General features: G+C 33.6%; 1 protein-coding gene across 2 annotated transcripts in view; it reads left to right on the forward strand.

Annotated features, from left to right (window-relative positions):
- The first annotated feature begins 6,584 nt into the window (after positions 1–6,584).
- The window catches only part of YTHDC2 (YTH N6-methyladenosine RNA binding protein C2), a 62,396-nt gene continuing 47,397 nt past the window's right edge, over positions 6,585–21,583 (forward strand). The window contains exons 1-4 of one of the 2 annotated variants that reach the window (XM_033111017.1): positions 6,585–6,960; positions 8,143–8,233; positions 15,210–15,406; positions 16,756–16,955. In XM_033111017.1, coding sequence (XP_032966908.1) covers positions 6,777–6,960; positions 8,143–8,233; positions 15,210–15,406; positions 16,756–16,955 — 672 coding nt within the window. In that variant the 5' untranslated portion in view covers positions 6,585–6,776. The remainder of the gene's footprint in view (positions 6,961–8,142; positions 8,234–15,209; positions 15,407–16,755; positions 16,956–21,583) is intronic. The other variant, XM_033111018.1, reaches the window with a different exon arrangement.

Below are 21,583 nucleotides of genomic sequence, written 5' to 3' on the forward strand. Positions count from 1 at the left end.
CAAATCTTTAATCCATTTTGAGTTGATTTTTGTGTATGGTGTAAGATAGTGGTCCAGTTTCATTCTTTTGCACGTGGCTCTCCAGTTTTCCCAACACCATTTATAATTAGAATCCTTCTGTAAAGAAGAGCTGTCCTTTCCCTCATTTATTTATTCATTTATTTATTTATTAATATCACTGTGGACTCATGGATGTGTATTTTATTCTATGAGTTATAAACCAATACTATCATTATTTTATGATTGTGCCAGCATTAGCTCTCAGGAAGGAGTGTATTGAGATTGGCTCCTGTGTTGTTTTGATAAACTTGTGTCCTGTTTTGAGCAGTTCCTTACTTTCTGACATATCAAGATTTTTCAGGCTCATCTTGTTTTTGTCCTGTCCCAGCCTCTGAGTCAACCTTTTCTATAGGGAGTCCTGGTTTCCTTTACTGGAGAATGGAATTTAGAAACTAGGATCTGCGTGCTAGGTATAATTAATGATATTGGGGTTGTCATTGCTTCTAGGTCCTCTCAGTATTTATACTCGTAAGTATATATGTACACATTTATTTTTATTTCTCTATCCAGCTGTACATATATATTAAAAGCCATGATTTCACACATACACTGCTAATTCCAACTCAACAGCAAAGATCTCATTTTGGCTTTCCCTCTTTCCTTATTTGTAATTCCCCCAACATCTGGCTACAGACCAGAGGAAAGGGCAAATCACAGGAGCAGTAATGTAAATCACTTGTGTCCACATTCCACTGGCCAGAGCTTACCCATATGGCTTCACCATTTCAAGGCAAAAATAGGGCAGAAACATAGGGGAATATGGGAAAAATGCAGTCTAGTATTGGACTTAGAAAGAAGAGAAGAAACATGAATATTTATGAGCACTTGCATTCCTTGCCATACCCAGGGTTCCCTGGAAATATTGTTATTTTCTATGTGTTCCAGAAGGTGAAAATTTGGGAGAAATACTAATCTAGAGTTCTAAATGTAAAAACTAAGAAGCGGCTAGATTTCTTCCAATTACATCATATTTTCTAATCAGAGCTGAGCACAATTTTATTATTATTATTGGGAAATATTTTGATACGTAAATGATAAAGTCAATGAGAAAACACCGAAAGTTAAATGTAATAAATAGATTTAGATTTAAAGTTTCACTTTGGGACGTATTTTTTCACTTTAGTCTTTAAGACAAATAAATATGTGAGTATTTATATATGTATGCCAGTTTGTTAGGTTGGGATTTTTGGTTTTTAGTTTCCAAGTTATCATTATTTGTAACTCTATAACCTCATGTTCAGCCCTCTAATTAAGTGACTTACTAACATGGTGGGATGATATAACAATTACTCTTTGATATTGAGTTGCAAATTCAAATTTGCTATAGATGTACTGGGCTTTGTATGGTCTTTTCTGCTTCAGTGAAAAAGACGATTGTTTTCTGTGGCTTACCTTCTGATGCCTTATAAAGTTTGTAATGCATCTTCTGGGAATTATGATATTCTACTCTCCCCTTTTAGCATAACTGTTTCTCTGATATTTTCTTGTGCAAAATAAGACATATTTACTTTAGATAAATTAATTATCTGAGCTAAACAAACCTGTTAATTAATACCATGTATAACAGAATATTTAATTAATACAGAATATTTGATCATGCCAATTGAGCTGGAATTACATTTCAATTTAAAACATCAAATATTACGTAATAACTGTCTATCCGGAGATCCCAGAATAATATTTATAAAGGAGGAAAAGAAAAATATCTATCCCTCATGATATGATGTAGAAAAAATCTAATAGACTCATGGTCTTGTAGGTTATTTTAAAAAACAAATGTATCAAGGTATAATTGAAATACAATTGCACACCTTCATCGTGTACAATTTTAAAAGTTTTAATATGTGTGTACAAATGTGAAACCATCACCAAAATAAGGTAATGAACATGTCTGTCATCCCCAAAAGTTTCCTCATGCCCCTTGGAAATCCTTTTCTCTCCAGCCTATCCCTAGGCAACCACTCAATCTTTTTCTGTCACTATAGATTAGTTTACACTTTCTAGAGTTTTACATAAATGGAATTATGTAGTATGTACCCTTTTGTCTGATTTCTTACATTCAGCTTAATTATTTTGAGTTTCATCCATGTTGCTATGCGTAACAAGAATTCATTCTTTTTATAGTTGATTAGTATTCCATTGTATGCATAGATCACCATTTGTTTATCCATTCACCTGGTGATGGACAATTGGATTCTTTGCCTATTACACACATAGCTGTTATGAACATTTGTGTCCTAGTTTTTGTATGGACATATGCTTCCTTTTTCCTTGGGTGAATACCTAGAAATAGAATAGCTGGATTTTACGATAACTGTTTTACTTTTTTAAAGAAACTGTTAAAGTCTTTTCCAAAGTGGTTTCTTTCCCATCAATAATGTATGAAAATTACAGTTTCTCTACTTCCTCTCCAATACTTGGTAAAATCAGTTAATTTTAGATATTCTAATACGTATGTCATGGTATCTCTTTGTGTATTTAATTGGGTTGTTTTCTTATTACAGAGTTTGAGAGTTATTTACATATTCAGGACATGTCTTTTATCAGATATGTAATTTGCAATTTTTTTCTCTCAGTCTGTGCTTTATCTTTTCATTCTTTTACCAATGTCTTTCAAAGAGCAAAAGTTTTTAACTTTGATCAATTATTTTATTTTATGGTTTGTACTTTTGGTTTTATATCTAAAAAAATCTTTGTTGAACCCAAGGTGACAAAGATTTTCTATTATGCTTTTTTCTAACAAGTTTTATAGTTTCAGCTCTTATATTTAGGTAATATTTTTAATAAATATTTATATTTATATCCATTTTGAGTTAATTTTTGTATATGGGGTGAGGTAAGGTTTGGAGTTTTAAAATTTTTATTTGCATCTGTGCATTCAATTGTTCCAGCACCATTTGTTGAAAAGGCTGTCTTTTCTTTATTGATTATTTTTTTTTACCTTTGTTGAAAATAAGTTTTCCAAATATATGTGGGTGTATTTCTGTATTCTCTATTCTGTTCCAGTGATCTATTTGTTTACCTTTATGTCAATACCACACTGTCTTGTTGAATTTAGCTTTATAATATGTCTTTAAATCAGGCAGTGTTAGTCCTCAAACTTTTTTTCTATTTCAAGGTTGTTTTGGCTATTCTAGTGCATTTCTATATGAAGCATCAGCTTATTAATTTTTTAGAAAAAATTGTGCTGGGATTTTGATTAGGATTGTGTTGAACTTATAGACCAATGTGAAGAGAATTGATAATACTATTGGTTCTCCATAAACACCGTATATGTTTGCATTTATTTAGGTCTTTCATTTTAGTTTTTAAAATCAATTATAATAATTCACTTTCTTTCTTATGCATATTTTGATAGTTATTTGTAGCTAATTATAGTGAAAAGTGAGGTCAACATGACAGTAAAATAAATATATCACATAAACTCACTACTCTTTAGTTGGAACTACTCATGTATTCCCATCCAACTATAAAGGGGCCAAGAAGAACATTTCTGTCACATACCTGGAAGGAAGAATACCAGAAATATTTGGTGAACATCACTGTTTACTACTATAATATCCTTGGTTGCCTATTCTTATTACTTGCTAGAAGAACTCCAGTTTTGTTCACCCTATTCTAGGTTACCGTATGCTTTAGGAAAGACCAGACCTTTCATGGTAATCCCATTCCTTTTTACCGGTTAATGAGTTATCCATGTTTTGGCTAGAATATATAACGATGTCTGTTTCTGGGACTTCTGGGAAAGTTTTTCTCTCTTAAAATGGGGCATCAGGCAAGGGGCACTTACCTTTCTTGCCTTTTTCTGGTGCTGTGTGATGATGTGCTTGCTTGGAGCTGCCACTAAGAGGGGACTGGCAAACATTTAAAGGACGGCAGAGTGGTAGCTGGACAGATTCTGGACGAGTGAGGGCATTGGTGTACAATATTAAAACAATCAACTATGCTACCATGCTACCCCTAGACTTCTTGCTATATAAGATGATAAATTGTCCATATTTTGGACGCTTTTTCCTTGGTTTTCTGTTACTTGAAGTCAAAAGCATCTAATTAGTACTGAATGCTAAAGATGAAACAGTAATTGTGCTAAGTACTTTATCTGCATAAAGGCACTATAATCTAATTTAATCCCCATGATAATACTGTGATATAGGTGTTTGATCATACACATTTTACAGATGGAGAAATTAAAGCATAGAGAGGTTAAATTATTGTACAAGGCCACACAACTACAAAGTGGTAAAAACAAAGATTAAAGCTTAGGTCTATCTGACACTAAAGATAACTTGAAATAATTCCGTATCTTCCCTATTTTAATTTTTCTCTGAAGCACTTGTAAAAGGTAGAATTGTTTTACCCTAAGAACCCAGAAATTTCCAGGGGTATGCAAAAATGTTAAATAATATACAATCTGATTAACCTTATAATTTACTCCTATGTAACTTCAGGCAAGTATTCTCTTTTACTTTAACAAACATGTTTAACAAACATTAGGCATTAGGAATACAAACATTTAGGCATTTATCCAAAAAGAAAGGGAAGAAGGAAAGAAGCACATTAAATCAATGCTTGATATTTATATATTTCCAACAATTCTATAAAATGAGTATTAAATACACCCACTTACAGATAGGAAACCTGATGCTCAGGAGACAAAGTAAGTAGTCAGCCACAAAACTCATAAATCTTGGAGCCAATAAATGGTGGAACTAAGAAGTTACGAAGTGAGATTGAAAGCAGTATGTGGCTGCTGACCCCATGTCAAATGTTTTTAGTCTTGTTACAATATAGTGTTTGGTACATCCAGATATTATCTCTATCTAGGTTTTATTGTGTAATGAAGCTAGGCTTCATGATCCGCTGGGCCTGGTTTTCATCTCTAATTGTTAGTGGGTTGATCTTGGACCCGTTTTAATCTCATCCAGCCTGTTTTCGCATTTATATCATGAGGTAATATAACTACTTCATATGGTTTTATGAGGATTGGGAAAACAGACAGTGCCTCTGGGCACTTAATAAATGGCAGGCATTATTGCACAGCTAAGGAGATTAGCATATACAGAGATCTAGCTAGTAGGAAATGTTTACACAATTTATTGGTAACCATGAAAGGACCAGAATATAGGACTTATTTCTGCTTATCCAGAACTCTTTCTAGTAGCCAACATTGGGAAGAAATTAAGAGCTCAAGGAAACAGAAGAAAGTTCTTAAAAGGTCCAGAGACAACCAAACCTAATTCCAAATTTTAAAATATGGCCAACCAATAAATATTTGTTGTGTGTCTATTCAGTTCTAGCTGCTGATTGAACAGTGGCAAGATAAACAAGGTTCCTGCTCTTAAGGAGCTTATATTCTAATGGGAAGAACAAATAATAAATAAACAAAATAATTTTAAACAGTGGTAAATGATAACTGATTGATGTGAGAGTCTGTCCAGCTAAGGGATGGTATCCTTCCTTAACTGATGAGAAAGAGGCATCCATCCATACTTGTATGAAGTACTGGGAGGAAGATTGTCCTGTGTAGAAGGAAACTGTGCAATTGAAAAGTTTCCCTGACTGTAATGAGGTTGGTGTGTCCAAGGGAAATAAAGAAATTAGTGCGTTTGAGCACTGTAAGTGTGGATGAGAGTGCTGAGAGATGAGATTCATGGGTAGGCAGAGGGCAGATCCCGCAGGATTTTGAGGGTCACGGTAAGGAATTAAGGTTTTTTTATAGTTGCAGTGGGGACCTATTAGAGAGTTATATGTAGGAGTGTCATTCTACCTGACTTATATTTTTGAAAAGATCACTGTTTGCTGTCTGGAAAATGGATCATAGGTAAACCAGAGTGGAAGCAGTTAGGGTGGCTGGGATTAGGTTTTTGTTACTGGAATTGTATACAAGAAAGTGAAAATTCTCAATCTTCCACCCAAATTCCATCTTCCTATTCCATCATCTCATATAGCACTTATAACTATCATTTAATCATTTACTTGTTGTTTGTCATTCCCATTTAGGATTGCCAGATAAGATAGACTCTCGGTTAAATTTGCATTTCAGGTAACAGATAATTTTTTACTATATGTGTTCCAAAATCTTGCATGGGACATATATTTACTAAAAAAATCATTCAATATCTGAAATTCAAATAAATTGGGCATCTTGTATTTTTATTTGCTAAATCTGGCAACTCTCCCCCACCCCAGAATGTAAACTCCAAGAGGGTATGAACCATGTCTGGTTCCCCAATGTATATCATAGTGCCTGCTGGGCACACAGTAGAAGGCAACCCGTACTTAATGAATCAAAGAAGGAGGATTTAACAAAGTAATGAGTGACTGAATAAACGTATGAACGAAAGCCGCTTGTTGCATGGGTGGGGGGGTGGTGGCTGGGGACAGGAGAAGACAGGGATGATCAGTTTGGTGGGGGCTCCCTAGCGCGGTGCAGCTGCCAGGAGGTGAGGGGCGGCCAACGCGCTGAGGTCACGAACGCAGGCGGCCCTCGTTACGTCATCACGCTCTCTCTCCGCCTCGCCCGGGGTTTTACGGCGGAGGGCGCCTTCTCGGCTGTTGTGACAAACGGGAGGCTGTCTGCTGACTCCCGCCCGGCACAGGCCGCCGCTGGAGACATCCGGTCCCGGCAGTGGCCGCAGAGACCTACTGCCCCTATCATTGCCCGTCAACCAGCAAGCCTGGCCGCTGCTCCGCGGGGCGACCACTGCCTCAGGGCCATGTCCAGGCCGAGCGGCGTCTCCCCGCGGCCGCCGGCTCCTGGCGGCGGCGGGGGCGGCCCCGCTCAGTGTGGCCCTGGGGGCGGTGGCCGGGCTAAGGGGCTGAAGGACATTCGTATAGACGAGGAGGTGAAGATCGCAGTCAATATCGCTTTGGAGCGCTTCCGATATGGGGACCAGAGAGGTGAGGTTCCCGTCAGGGACCCCGCCGCCTGCCCCACCTCGCCAAACCTTGACCCCCCCGTGTGAAGGGGCTGCCTCGGAAGAGGGAGGGAAGACCTGGGCGGGCCCCCCGGCCCACTCAGCCCGTCTCGGTCGGCACCCGGCCCGGGGCCGCAGTTGCTAGCCCGCCCGTGGCGTGTAAAGAAGCGCGCAGCGTCCTGCTCATCAGCAGAGTTGCCGGCCACTTGCGTGGCTTCAGAAAGTGCAACAGTCCGGTTGCTCCCCGACAGGAGGCGTTTCTTTCCCCGGGGAAGGGTTTTCCTGCAAAGCCACAGTGTTTAAATATTGATAAGCCCGTACTTTTTTTTTTTTCCCCTTAATGCGCGTTAACTGAGTCATGTTTAAGCTCCAGAGTAGAAGTGCTGAAGGAAATCAGATAAGTAAAGGCACTGGCAATGTGTAGTGTGTATTCAATCCTATAAGCATCACGGTCAACACTTAAAAAAATGAAACTGGTTTCCGTATATGAAACGTCTTGCACACCCCTGAAGGTTAGAAAGCTGGGTCACACAGTGCAGACCCTGCAGCTCATCTCTGGCCATCAGGACAGTATGTTGAGAGCTCCTTCCGATTTGCTGGCCCTCATAGGGGACGCCTAACTCTGGAAGCTTCCACTCCCAAACTGGGAATGACCTAGACAGTGATGCTGAACTTACTTTCAACAAACGTACAGCCTCCAAAATATAGAACAACAAATGTAGTCTGAGATAGTGAAATATGAAGTCTGTACAGTTTTGAAGATAAAGAGTAGAATTTGATGTTGAGCATTCATAGTGCTTGACTATATCTCATTATGGAAGGAAATAAACATTTTGTTAAGTAAGTAAGAGCTAAGTTAAAAGAATAAAATATGTTCATTAGTCGTCACACCAACTCGATATTCTAGCAGAAATAATAAGAGTGATCTTTGGTGAATATTAGAGTCCTTTATCACTCTAGAGTCCTTTAGGTTTAATTTTTATTAATATAACTCCAGTAGACATTCGGTAGTTTTTGAATTACTGTCTACTTTTTACATAAAATATGATAATAAATTGATTATATGTTTATACGGTTTTTTCCACATATCTATGTATGCATCTTGAAGCACCTTCAAAGAAAATTGCCTATCCCCGAATGGTACTTTGTGTTTTTTTTCTTATAGAAATGGAATTTCCTTCTTCTTTGACTAGTACTGAAAGAGCCTTTATTCATCGATTGAGTCAGTCTCTTGGTTTGGTCTCTAAAAGTAAAGGGTAAGCTGATAACTTTTCTTATTTTTTAAAAAATTATTTACCAAAAAAAGAGAAATGTTTTGGACTACAATTTAAATAATTATTACTGTTTTAGATTCACATCCTTAATTATATTGTATATAGATAAAGTGATTCATGTTTATACCAAACTCAGCTCTTTCCTTTTACCCCAGGGGCAAAAGAAAGAAAAAAAATTAAGTTTTAAGATGTAAGAAAAAAATAGCTGAAAAGTTGAAGTTGCTTGCTTGAGAACAATATTTTCTTTTTTCATAGGAACTAAATCAATCTCTTTTTTTTTTAAAAGAATGAATGAACTAAAGAAAATAAGTGTAATTATTTACAGACTTCTCTTTTAATGTCACTGTACTGTAATGATAAGCTTTAGAACACATGCTCGTTGTTTTGTTTCTTACCAACTCAAGAATCTGATGATTAGAAATGATTCAATAAAATGGAACTGGGGGAAACAGTACTTATATTTTGAGAGTCACTGATCCATAGTGGAGAAAGCTAATTTGAGCCATCCAAATTGAAGAACTCTGAAATTCTGTGGAACGATTTCATTTTGGGACTAAAGATGGTAGGATATAGCGGGGTTTCTGAGTATTTATGCTACTGATGTTTGGACTGGATAAGTCCTTACTGTGGAGGGCTGCTTTGTGCACTGTAGGATGTTTAGTAGCAGACCAGTCCTTTACCCCTAGAGATGCCAGTAACATCTTCACCCCCAGTTGTGACAACCAAAAATGCCTCTAGACATTGCCAAAATGTTCCCTGGGGAGCAACATTGCCCCTGGTTGGGAATCACTGGGAAAGGGGGAAAATATAAAATTTCAGCTTACTAGTTTTTATATTAAGAGGAAGGAAAACAATACTTTGTTAAGTAAACATATTAATAAATAAATACCAAGGACGTTCTAAATGAAAGTGTCTGATATAGGAATGTCTTACATATGAATGGTGACAGCCATACATTCCTGACAGAGGATTTAACTTAAGTGAATGTGCATTTTGAACATCACTGAGTCCAGTGTTGGAACAGTGGTTAGGTTGCTGAGCATGCACATATTGTAGTCCTCTGGATAGGAAAGGTACTGCACTTAAAAATAGAGTATACGGTTATAATCCTGGACCAAATGTGTTTTGAGATTTTAGAAAGTTATTAGGGTATATTTGCAATATGTAATACCCCTAATAAGGTATAGGTATCACCTTTAATCGCATTGATATTTCTACTGGAAAATATGAATATTCACACTAAGATAAATAAAGACTAGAAATAGTCTCATGTCAATTTAATCTGTCTTTGCTGCTAATTGAAATTGCTGCAAACTTGTAAAAATCTTTCAGAGCTTTTTGGGTTTAAGTGTTGCAGATAAGAAGTTGTGGGTTTGCACTAGAAAACATAAGTTATAAATGCACGTTCTGCAGCTGTATCATTTCTGTGGTTAAATGGGGTTTTTGAATTCTGAACAATTGACTTAGAAATGACAATTAGGAATTACTCTCAGAAAAGCAGTTTATTATAATGGATTACCTGTGCTTCTGTTCAATGCATGATTGTTTAAGGGATGGTCCAGAATGGAGAAATGTGGGTAAGGGGAGAGCACAAAAGAAGTTATCAGGACAAAAAGGGGAATGAGAAAACATTGAAGAGATGGAGGAAAAAGGAAAGAGATGCTAAGGGAAGCAAGGCAATCCTGCCTACTTATCCAGTCCTGAATACCAATAGCTAGTGTTCCACAATACCTCTTAGGAAATTTTCTATCTCTTTTCCTCCCCTTTATATCTTCAAGCAAACTTAGTACAATATTTGTCTAGAGGTCTTTGTGATTTTCTAATGCATTTTTTCTTTTCACATGTATAAATAACTAAATCATTTGAATATACTCCTTAAATGATTTCTTTCCATTTATGTGAGAATTTGTACCTGACTTATGTTTCACGGGTTTTTCTGTTCACTCTTGAGTAAAGATTTTTTTCAATCCCCTAGCATTAACTTCATTAATTTAGCAAGTTAGTTTTTCTGCTGTTTTTATTTTGTGCATGATATTATGGTTCCTTAATACATGTTTGAGAGAGAACCTGGATGTGTGGAAGAAAGGGCAGGAAACTTTGATTCTACTCCCTCCTTCTCTAGCTTTGGTCATTTCTCTTATGCTTTAAAAGCCTGTTTCCGTAAATCCAAAATATGAAGGAGTTAACCTCTTTATTTTAGTTAAGATTCTGTGATTCTGTAGTTTATTTTGAGTTTCTCCCAAGGTTTTAAAAAAATAGATTCTAGGCTTACTGGGTGATAATTTATGATATTTTTTTCTTTTCTTTTTTTAAGATTAATATTTATTGGGGTGACAATGGTTAGGAAAATTACATAGGCTTTAAGTGTACAATTCTGTAATACTAATACATCATCTATATATCACATTGTGTGATTTTTTTTCCTGATCTCTTTCTCTTTTTTTATCTCCCTTTTTTCAAAATGAAGCCATGTGTGTTAGATTTTGTTTTTCATCTCCTCCTAAAGAGTTTAATTTACTTTACAATTGATTATTTTTTATTATTGCTCATCTGTTGGTGAAAATACTTTTGTTGGAATAACATCCCCGTTTTGTGTTCTTTAAGTATATCCTAAAGTTTTTTTGGTATTCTAGTCAAGTTTTCCCATACCAAAAATTTCACCTCCTTAGAATTTGTTTTCTATTTCCTCAAATGTGTTTCCTCAAAACTGTGTTTTGGTTTTAAGAGTTCACTTTTTTGAGTCTTAGACTTGTTCATGAACATAACAAAATATCTTTTTTATTCTTAGGCGAAGTTAGACAAAATGAAAGTTACAAAATAAGTTTTGTTAAAAACTTGTGGAAGAGAAAATATAAAATATATGAAAAAGTTTTCCAAGTATAGGTTTCTTATCTTGATGGCTGAAGTCACTGCTTAGTAGGTATCCAAGTGATCAACTCACCCTGACCAGGAGTCTCTACCCTACAGGAAAGCCCCCTTTTCAGGCTTGGGTTACTGCCTCCCTTGCCTTTTTGCCTTGGAAGGTTGCATACTGCACTCCCTTTATCTACCCCTAGCTAAAATAGGAAAAAATGGGTTAAAAGTGATGAACATTTATAGTGAATTTTTGGACACCCATGAAAAGAAAAAGCTTACAGTGTCCAATAATAATAATAACAGAAGCTAACATTTTTTAAGGACTCTTGTGTGACAGGCGTGTGCTAGGTGCTTTAAGTAGATTATCATTTAATCCTCACAATAATCTTACCTGGTAGGCTCTTACCAACATCTGGTACCTGTGTAACAGATGAAGCAATTCAAGTTTGGAGAGGTTATTTTCTCAAGATCACGCAGCTAGCAAGTGGCAGAGCCAAAATTTGAACATTAACTTTTGGTGTTCACAGTGAGTTCATAGGAACGGCTTGGGAGTTGTGAGAAGTCAGAGAAAGAACAAGTTTACCACAAACATAGTGTCCATGACATGAAAGCAACTGTGCTTAGTGACAATTGGTTTATTAATTTCTAGGGAATCATAAAAAAGTACAAATTAATATGCAAATTTTCATAAACTTGCAATTCCTTATTATAGTATTGGAGAGAGAATGGTTTGGAGTTAGAACTTTCCATCTATCTGCCTAACAGAAGTATAAATTAAGGAGATATGAAATTAAGCATTTACTAGCATCAAATGAATGTGTGTATTTTTTTTGTTTGTTTGTTTTTGTTTTTGTTTTTTTTTTTAGAGACATTAGCTCTTTGGTGGCTGTGAGCTTTTTAAGTAGTCATTTCAGATTTTGGCTCTTTAGATCATCTTTTAAACTGTTTACAGATTTGGAAAGTGGGGAATAGTGATGCATATGGTTATATTTGAGCTAAATATTCAGTAACATGCTGTGTAAATGGCTAAATATTAAAACTGCATCAAATTTGATTAGTTATATTATTTTTCTAAAAGGAAGAAGACTTTGAGATGCCAGAATGTTATTGTAGTGTGTATTGATTATGTTTACCCTTTAAAGTTAGATGTTATGATGTTCTTACTGTAGTTTTAGTACATTTATTTTTATACTTAGAAATTGCATATGAGGCTTGTATTTTATTTTAAAAAGGTCATGTGAACTGCAGATATCTAGCATCTCATCCACAATTTGCAGCTAGTTTCTAGTTAATTTTGCTTTGTAAAGGAGCCTCTTATAGTAATTTTCATCAAAACAGTGTCAGTTACTTTGGAATGAAAGCATAATGAAGCGATCGCAATGTGTTAAATTACACAATAGGAAAAATCTCTATAGTATTGAATGTTTCCATCCTCACATCAAAAAGGTGAATATTTTAGCAAAAATTTCACTAATCTTTTTATTATATATCAGTGTTACTGTGGTGCTGAATGTGCTAGGAACAAGCACGAATAGCCACAGTAGAATCTTACTAAAATATTGAAACTATCAAGTTGATGTTATCTTTCTACTCCACCATCTGTGTTCAAACTGAATTCAGTAAATTTTAAATGGTAATGGCTAAGTTACTGCCTCCCTTGCTTTTGGTTAGTAGGCAATTTATATACATAAATTTTTATGTATATGTGTGTGCATATATTTATGTACAGGGGTGCAAAAATATGTATATACATTTTAAGGGAGGAAAAAACTATATTAAAATTGTAATAATATATACCGATAACAAAAGATGAATATAAGTCATATGTATACATTTTTTTGGCATCCCCAGTATATAAATAATTTTATAAAATTATTTTTATACATAAATGCTATATATTATTATTAGGCATTTTTATTAGGAAAATTTCAGTCTGACTCATTATTTTAGTTGTTAACTTGTTGTGGAAAGAATGTATTTTACTCATCTTCGTAATCCCAGCTTCTAGCCTCATGCCTGGCAGACAGTAGGTGCTCAATAATTTGATGAATGTTTGAATGAAAAAGTAAAAGAAAATTAGCAAAACTTTTCTGAGATGATGTTTAAGAAAATCAAAGCATCTTGGAGCTGATAGAAATATTGATAGAGATTTTAAAATTAAATAGTTTGCAGTATCAGAGAAGTACAGTGATTTATTTTTGATCATATAGATAGTTAGTTGAAAGATTATTACTAGCTGAACACAAGCCTCCTAACTTTTGCTCTAGTGCTTGTTTCAGTATACTTCCTGCTTTCTGTAGTTAAAATTTTATGAAGTAAATGGCACAGAAGGGGAATGAATGATTGAGTCTATAGCAACTGTGCTGAAGTTTCAGAAAGGTACATGGGAAAAGAATCTAGTACAGAAACTATCTATAGAATCCAATAATTCTAATTTACCATGGAAATAACTAAAATTTCTAGATCAGGTTAAATTTAATTATTTCATTTTTATGCCATCATTTAAGCATCACTAAGCACTTGTTCAGGAGTAGATAACAGCATAGAAAGCATTCCAGAAATTAAAAATCTTGGTAAATTGAAAGCCTCACTTGGAAGGCTTAGATACCATGTTTCCCCGAAAATAAGACCTAGCCAGACAATCAGCTCTAATGAGTCTTTTGGAGCAAAAATTAATATAAGATCCAGTCTTATTTTACTATAAGACCAGGTCTAAGATAATGTAACATAATGTAATATAGTATAGTATAATATGATATAATATAATATAATATAATATAATATAATATAATATAATATAATATAATATAAACATAATATACCAGGTATAATATAATAAGACCTAGTCTTATATTAATTTTTGCTCCAAAGACGCATTAGAGCTGATTGTCCGACTAGGTCTCATTTTTGGGGAAACACGGTAGCTAAAAGTGGAGAGGTTAATCCCCAGTTTTACATCATTCTTACAGTGACGATGTTGTTGAAAAACTTTAATGAAAATTAAGAAAATTATACATGTAATTTTCATTGTATTTGTGGCTATGTTGCTTATTTCTATAATATGAGAGTGACATTAACAAATGGTAAAGCATTTTATCAAATATGTTGGGTAAATTTTTTAAAATTCAAGAAATGCTGTTTTTCCCTCAGTATAAATATAATTATAATAATAGCTTTCATTTATTTAGTGCTTACTCTGTAACAGATACTGCCCTTTACATGCATTATCTTATTTAATGATATTAATAGTCTTTTGAGACAGATATTATTATTATCTTAGGCTAGCTATTAAATAATACGCTGATGGTCCCACAGCTGGGATTCAAACCTTTCAGAGCCTGAGATCTTTACCAGTATTACTTTGAACTATATTATAGACATGTATTATTACATCATTCAAAACACATTTGAAAACTTCCTGTGTGTTTAATTAGCATGGTTAGTCCTGGACCAGTTGAAGAAACAAATATACCTACATCAAATAATTTGAGAACAGTTATAAATCATCATTACCTTATATTTGAAGACTAGAGCCAGAAGCTTTGAAAAAAAATTTTTCCTCAAATATACATCTGAAAATACTCATCAGTAATGCTGATTTATGCTTTTTTGGCCCAGCCACTAAACTTGGTCTCTTAACAGGTTTTCGTGGGAGTGTGACATTACCAACATACTGTGGAAACATTCAGTGGGATATATTAGTCTGGAGAGTGAACCATGAATTTTTAACATCATTTTTAGATTCTGTTGTTCCGATTGGTTTTTCTCCCTCTGTATGCTTCCCAGCATGTATTAACTGTTGATGTTTCATACACCATAAAATCTGCTAAGGCAAACTTTAACACTTTTGGGTAAGTAAGCCATTTTTGCTGATTTAAAATTGGATTTGCAGTATTTGGAAATTTTAATTGAGAATGGTCTTGTGGCTACTTTAGTACCACATCCCTCTTTAATTGAATTTTTTAGGATTTTCAGCATCTTCTCCCAAAGCATTTTTATTTTTTTCAATGTTTTGCTTGAGATGTGTTTTCTAAGTAGGCATACATCATATGTGAACAAATTGACTACATATAGTAAATAAATGATTTTTATTAATATTCAGAAAGGGAGCAAATAGATACCTAACTGTGAAGAAGAAAGATGGATCAGAAACAGCTCATGCAATGATGACCTGTAATTTGACTCATAATACAAAACATGCTGTTAGGAGCCTAATTCAGAGATTTCCTGTCACCAATAAAGAGCGTACTGAACTTCTGCCTAAGACAGAAAGAGGAAATGTGTTTGCAGTTGAAGCTGGTATGTATTTTCTGGGGAGCTTCGTGTTTATCTTATTATTTGATAACTGTTCTTCCATTTTAAATTTATTTTTAAAAACTAAGATGAAGAAAGATTTCCCAATTTGAATAGCTTGTTAGAAATGATTAACACTTGTGAAAATTTTGGAATGAAATGCAGTGTTAGGCATGTCATGAAGTTAGACAAGTTTTTTTTTTTTTTAAAGTGTCATGTTAATAGCTACCATTTATTGAGCAGTTATTGTGAGCTAGGCAGTGTACTAAACTCTATATAGTGCCTCATTGCAAGCCTTGCAAGGTAAGAATTTCCCCTATTTTATAAGTGAAGAATCTGGGCTTCAGAGAAGTTGAATAATTTGTTCAAGGCCACTCAACCAGTCAGTAAACTATAGAACTGGGGTTTGACTCCAAGGTCTAGATTTTCCTGTATTATGCTGCCATAACACACTAATGAATTGAGTTTTGGAAATGGGGCTTTAGCTTCTGGTAAGAGACAAGACAGAGTCTTCAGTACATTAACTTGCTGAAAAGTAGGTAAATAATAAATTTAGGTTGTAAAATGAAGTTGTAATTTCCCTATTTGAAAAAATAACTTCCCTAGTGAGAAAATTATTTATTACCTGAAGTGACAGAATTTACATGATTTCCGCTGTCTATTGGAGTAGGTTTACTGTCTATTGGAGTAGGTTTACATAGTACAGAAAGCACATGGTCCTAGCTATCAAGGAATTTAAGTTTTAAATACACACACGAAAGTATTTTGACTTATGTGAAGACTGTAAAACACATCATGCCTCTGTTTAGTTAAGTTTAATGTTGGCTAAAATGCTGAATTAGAAAATTCGTTAAGCATTAAGACCTTATATTTACCCATTTTATTCTATTTGATCACATAATCTTACATGTTTAACTTAAACATACAGCATTTTTCTTTTTTATAATGTGTTTTTGCATTGTATGTAACAGACTTTATAAATAAAGTGCATTGTTTCCTACTATAAAATTTTAATTTTCTGTGTCATTACTGATAGAAATAAGCCTGAAAATCATTTTAGGATATCAAATCGTGTTTATTTTTAATGGTTACTGAATGATTGATTTTTGTTCATTTGCAAACATTATACAGCAGAAATACTTTTGAGAAATTTGCTTTCAAACTGATACTGAAATTTGTAATATGTTTTCTAAGAATATTAAGTGTAGGAGTACAGCAATTGAGGCATTGCATGCTAAGTTTAAGTAGACTGAATAGAGAGGAAACACTTGAGTGAAATTATATTAGAAATTACTTATTTTTAACACTTTCTAAAATGTTGATCATACATTTTTTTCTTTTATTCATTTTCAAAGAAAACCGGGAAATGAGCAAGACAAGTGGTCGACTCAACAATGGCATACCTCAGATTCCAGTGAAACGAGGAGAATCTGAATTTGATTCTTTTAGGCAGTCTCTGCCAGTGTTTGAGAAACAAGAAGAAATTGTTAAAATAATTAAGGAAAATAAAGTAGTTTTGATTGTGGGAGAAACTGGGTCTGGAAAGACTACACAGGTTTGTTTCTTTGTTGTTTATTGAAGAAAAAATATTTTATCCCAATGACAAATTTACATAAAATTTACATTACGTGTATTTTAACAAAATCAAAGAAAAATGGTAGTTTTTCGAAATAAAATATTATTACTGGTAGTACATCTTCAAAATTTGTAGAAAGGAAATGTTTTACAATATTTATTCTTAAACTTGTACCTTGGACTTTCAATTAAACAGAGGTGAGGATGTGATTTGGTGTCATGGGAGGAACATGGACTTTGGCCATCAGTTCAAATTCCAGTTTACTCATTGAACTTTTAGACTGGTCTTGTAACCCCTGAGCCAGAGTTCTCATTTGTAAAATGGAACTAATAATTGCTACTATTTAAGGTGAAGTTTAGAGATGTGTATAAAGCACCTAGCATAGTGTTTTGTAAATAGCTAAATTAAAAGCAGTGTTAATAACAACAAATGTTAGCATAAAGTTGACTATAGGATAGAATTAATCTGGGGTCTGACAGTTAAGTTCGTGAACTCATCCTAGAAAAAGTACTACATACCTCCTTGTTGAATATCACTACGGTCACCTTTGAAGTACTCCCCTTGGGAAGCTATGCACCGACGGTAGCTCCTAGTCTACCCTTCAAAATAATTTTGGAACTCTTTTTCTGGAATGGCCATCACAGCTGTCATTGTATTACCCTTGATGTCCTGAATGTCATCAAAATGTCTTCCTTTCAGTATTTCCTTTATCTTCAGGTAAAGAAAGACGTCATTGGGGGCCAGATCAGGTGAGTAGGGAGAGTGTTCCAATCCAGTTATTTACTGGCTAAAAACTCCCTCACAGACAGTGTGCCATGTGAGCTGGTGCATTGTCGAGATGCAGGAGCCATGAATTGTTGGCGAAAAGTTCAGGTCGTCTTACTTTTTCATGCAGCCTTTACAGCACTTCCAAATAGTAAACTTGGTTAACTGTCCAGTTGGTGCAAATTCATAATGAATAATCCCTCTGATAGCAAAAAAGTTTAGCAACATCTTTACAACAAGTTCGCGAACTTAATTGTCAGTCTTAATTAGGTTTGACTTGGATATTAATACTTTATTATCATGCAGTTGGACTCATTAGGGTGACAGTTTGGAAGTAAGTGTGGCACAATGATATGCCCTTTTCTTGGTTATGTTCTTTAATGTGTTAGTATGTTAAAATAGTAAAATTACTTTGCTTTTGATAGAGGTTCAGATAGAATAATTAGTATAGTTTTACAATCTTTTATGGACAATAAATTTACTTTGGATAGTAACTTAAGATTTCCTATGGTTGTATTGGTTGGTTTAACAAACTTAGATAATAGGTAAGGCAAGGTGGTAGGAGAGGTTGATATAAACTTTATGAATTATTTACTCGTAAGACTTAACCATTTTCACAGAAGTATAACTCTTTATCCCTGGAACCAGAGTCTATAAAACTAAATAAAAACATGATGAAATTTTAATCTAAAGGCAATACGAGTATATAAGATTTTTCTTCAGCCTGAGTCATTTTATGATTAAGTGAAATTTTATGGGGTCACTCCACTGAATCTGTCCACATGTCTTAGAGTGTTGTAATTGTTTTAATATTATAGTAAGTTTTGCCAGTAGGTATTAATTGTAGCAGTTTTAATTATATGGAATAGACATTATGAAAATTTTGGTAAATATAATAAATATATTTTTATTTAAATTACTTGAATGTCCATGCTAATGATATTTGTATACTAGAATTATGTATGTCTATTTTCACAGTTTTGTATGTCATTTTACCAGCTATGAGAGGATAGTTGAGAATTTAATTAGGAATAAATATTATGCTCTTTGGTTTTCAAGGAGAAATTATTAATCTAGTGGGTTCAAACCGAAGAAATAATTCATCTTGTTCAAGGAGTTAAAGTAAAATTACTAATGTTTTTGTTCTACGAAATATAACAGAATTTAGAGTTAATATCATTTGGCTGTTTCATCTTGCCTTTAGTGGCATTAGGAAGTTAAGTGCCTTTTGAATTTTCGTGTTCATTATCCATGTTTATTATGTAAAATTCAAACATTATGGAAAATATTACATAGGAAGGGAAAGATGTCTAATTCTCTTGTCACATTCTCTCCCTGCATTATTTTCAGAACCTTGGAGTATGTGTTTCTGGTGTGTGTTTTTTGGTGTGTGTGTGTGTTTCATTTTCATTCTCTATATAGCTTTGATACATATTATTTTTTAAAACAAACATGGGATAGTATCATACATACATTTTGCATGTTGCTGTTTTACTTAATAGATATTGGAACCTTTCTATGTCAGTACCTAGAGATATACCTCATTTTTTAAACAATTTTATAGTATTCCTGAAGATTTTTGTAGAAAAATGATAAAAAAAAAAATGAGTCCATTGTGTGCTCAACTTTTACAAGAGTTATCTCATTTAAGCCTCTCAATAACCCCAAGACATGTAGGCTATTTATTATCTCTTTTTACAGATGAGGAATGAAAACTAAAGCTTGCCAATGTTAATCTATCCAAATTCATATAGCCAGTAAATGGCAGGGCAGAAATATTATTCTTGTATTTACTTTCTTATATTGTATCCTAATATTTCTTTGCCAAGTAGAAGTGTTTTAATATAATAAATTCCTTGAAGTGGGGATACTGGATCAAGAATGTGGCAGTTAATATTTTAGCAGGAAGTTTAATTATTGTCTTAACTTAAAAAAGTTATTGTATTAAAGTTGTATTGAAAGTATTGAAAGTTTCTGATTCTCTAAACCTTGGGCAACAATGTTTTTACTGTTATCAATCTGATAATGTTTTATTTAATTTGCATTTCCTTGATTATTAGAGAGTTGAATATTTTTTTTGTTTGCTTATTATCTATTTGTATTCTTAGTTTATTTATATCTCATTTTTCTTTTGGATTTATTTAATCATTTTGGATTTATTCTTAATAGTGCTTGATGTATTATGGATACATGCCTGCTGTCTGTTAGATATCATGAAAATAGTTTCTCCCAATTTTTTGTTTCCTTTTATACCTTGACTTTGGTATCTTGTTTATTAGCTTGCATTTATATTTAGTCAAACCTGTCAATATATTTTTTAGGGCTTTTAGCCATGCTAAGAAAGGCATTTCCTACTCAAGATTAAAAAACACTTTCCTATAAATATTTTCCTAGTGTTTTTATATTTACAGTTTTAAAAATCCACCTGGAATTTATTTCATTTTATCACATCAGGTAGAAATCTTACTTTTTTCCTCATGTTAATATCTAGTTGTTCTAATATAATTTTTATTTAATTATCCTTTCTTCCCTGATTTAAGAGACAACTTTTGATCTACTGCTAAGTTTCTGTAGTACCTGGGTCTATTTCTGGAATTTTTGTTATGTATCTTTAATTCTATTTTTTGTACCAGGATCCCACCTTTTTTCTTTTTGTAGCTTTAGCATAATATTCCTCTTCATTATCTTTTAAAATATTTCTTAATTTATGTCCATTTTTGCTTCTGGGTGAACTAGTCAAGTTTAAAAAAATCCTAGAGGTTAAAACATGGATGAAGAGATGCTCTCTCTCTCTGTCTCTTACTCATTAAGAAATGAAATCAAAACAACGTTATTTTTCAGTTATCAGGCAGAAATTCAAAAATTGATGAGGTCTAGTATTTGCTTACATGTGGAGAAAACAGTGTCTTCTGCTTTGTTGATAGGAGTATGAATTGTTTTGGAGGGCAGTTTGATATTTTTTCTGTCCAAATTTAATTTATGTACTATTTGACTACATATAGTCAAAGATAGATGTTCAAAGGCAGATATTTACTGCAGCACTCTTTATAATAGCAAGTAACTTAATATATAGTTATATTTGTTAGATTGTAGTATATCTGTAGAACATATAGCTATTAAAATGGATTAGGTAGATCTGATATGTTCAGTGAAATTTGCAAATTACAAGCATTAAGTACAATTTATTCACACTTTGTGTGAATAAAAACCTATTTATACGAGTATATACAAATATTCTAAATGTGTAAACCTTTTTTCCTGAAAGAGTTCATAATAAACTTAAGAGTAGTTACTTTTTTGGAGAGGACTGTTGGTGGTTGTAGGGGTGGGAAGACTTGCTTTTTGTTTTAAGTCTTTCTGACCTGTTCTAATTTAATTACAGAATAATGTCTGTAGAAAAATATCTAAAAGCTTGGTACTAGGCTATTTTTGTTTTGTTTATGCTTTTCACTATTAAAAAATCCTAATGGAATTTTGATTGTCATTTCATTGACTTTACAGAATAATTTGGGGGCAGTTAACATTTTTGCAACATTAATTTTTCCCATTATGGAATATGTCATATTTATATATTGAGGTCTTTTATGTTTTCATTAGAAGTTTAATTATAAACTCTTCGTGTAAGCTTTAACTACTTTTTTCTGAATTTGGTTTTCAGCATTTTAGTTTCTGTTGTGGCAAGATCTTTTTAAATTACCTTTTCTAGGTGTTTATTAGCCGTTACATGAACGTTGTTGATTTTATGATTATTTTATATTTGAACATGTTACAGAACTTTTTTAGTTCCAACATTGTTTTCAGTTGATTAATTTGGATTTTCTGGGTATGCAAACATGACATTT

Source organism: Rhinolophus ferrumequinum, chromosome 7, assembly GCF_004115265.2.
Source record: "Rhinolophus ferrumequinum isolate MPI-CBG mRhiFer1 chromosome 7, mRhiFer1_v1.p, whole genome shotgun sequence".
Classification (NCBI taxonomy): domain Eukaryota; kingdom Metazoa; phylum Chordata; class Mammalia; order Chiroptera; family Rhinolophidae; genus Rhinolophus; species Rhinolophus ferrumequinum.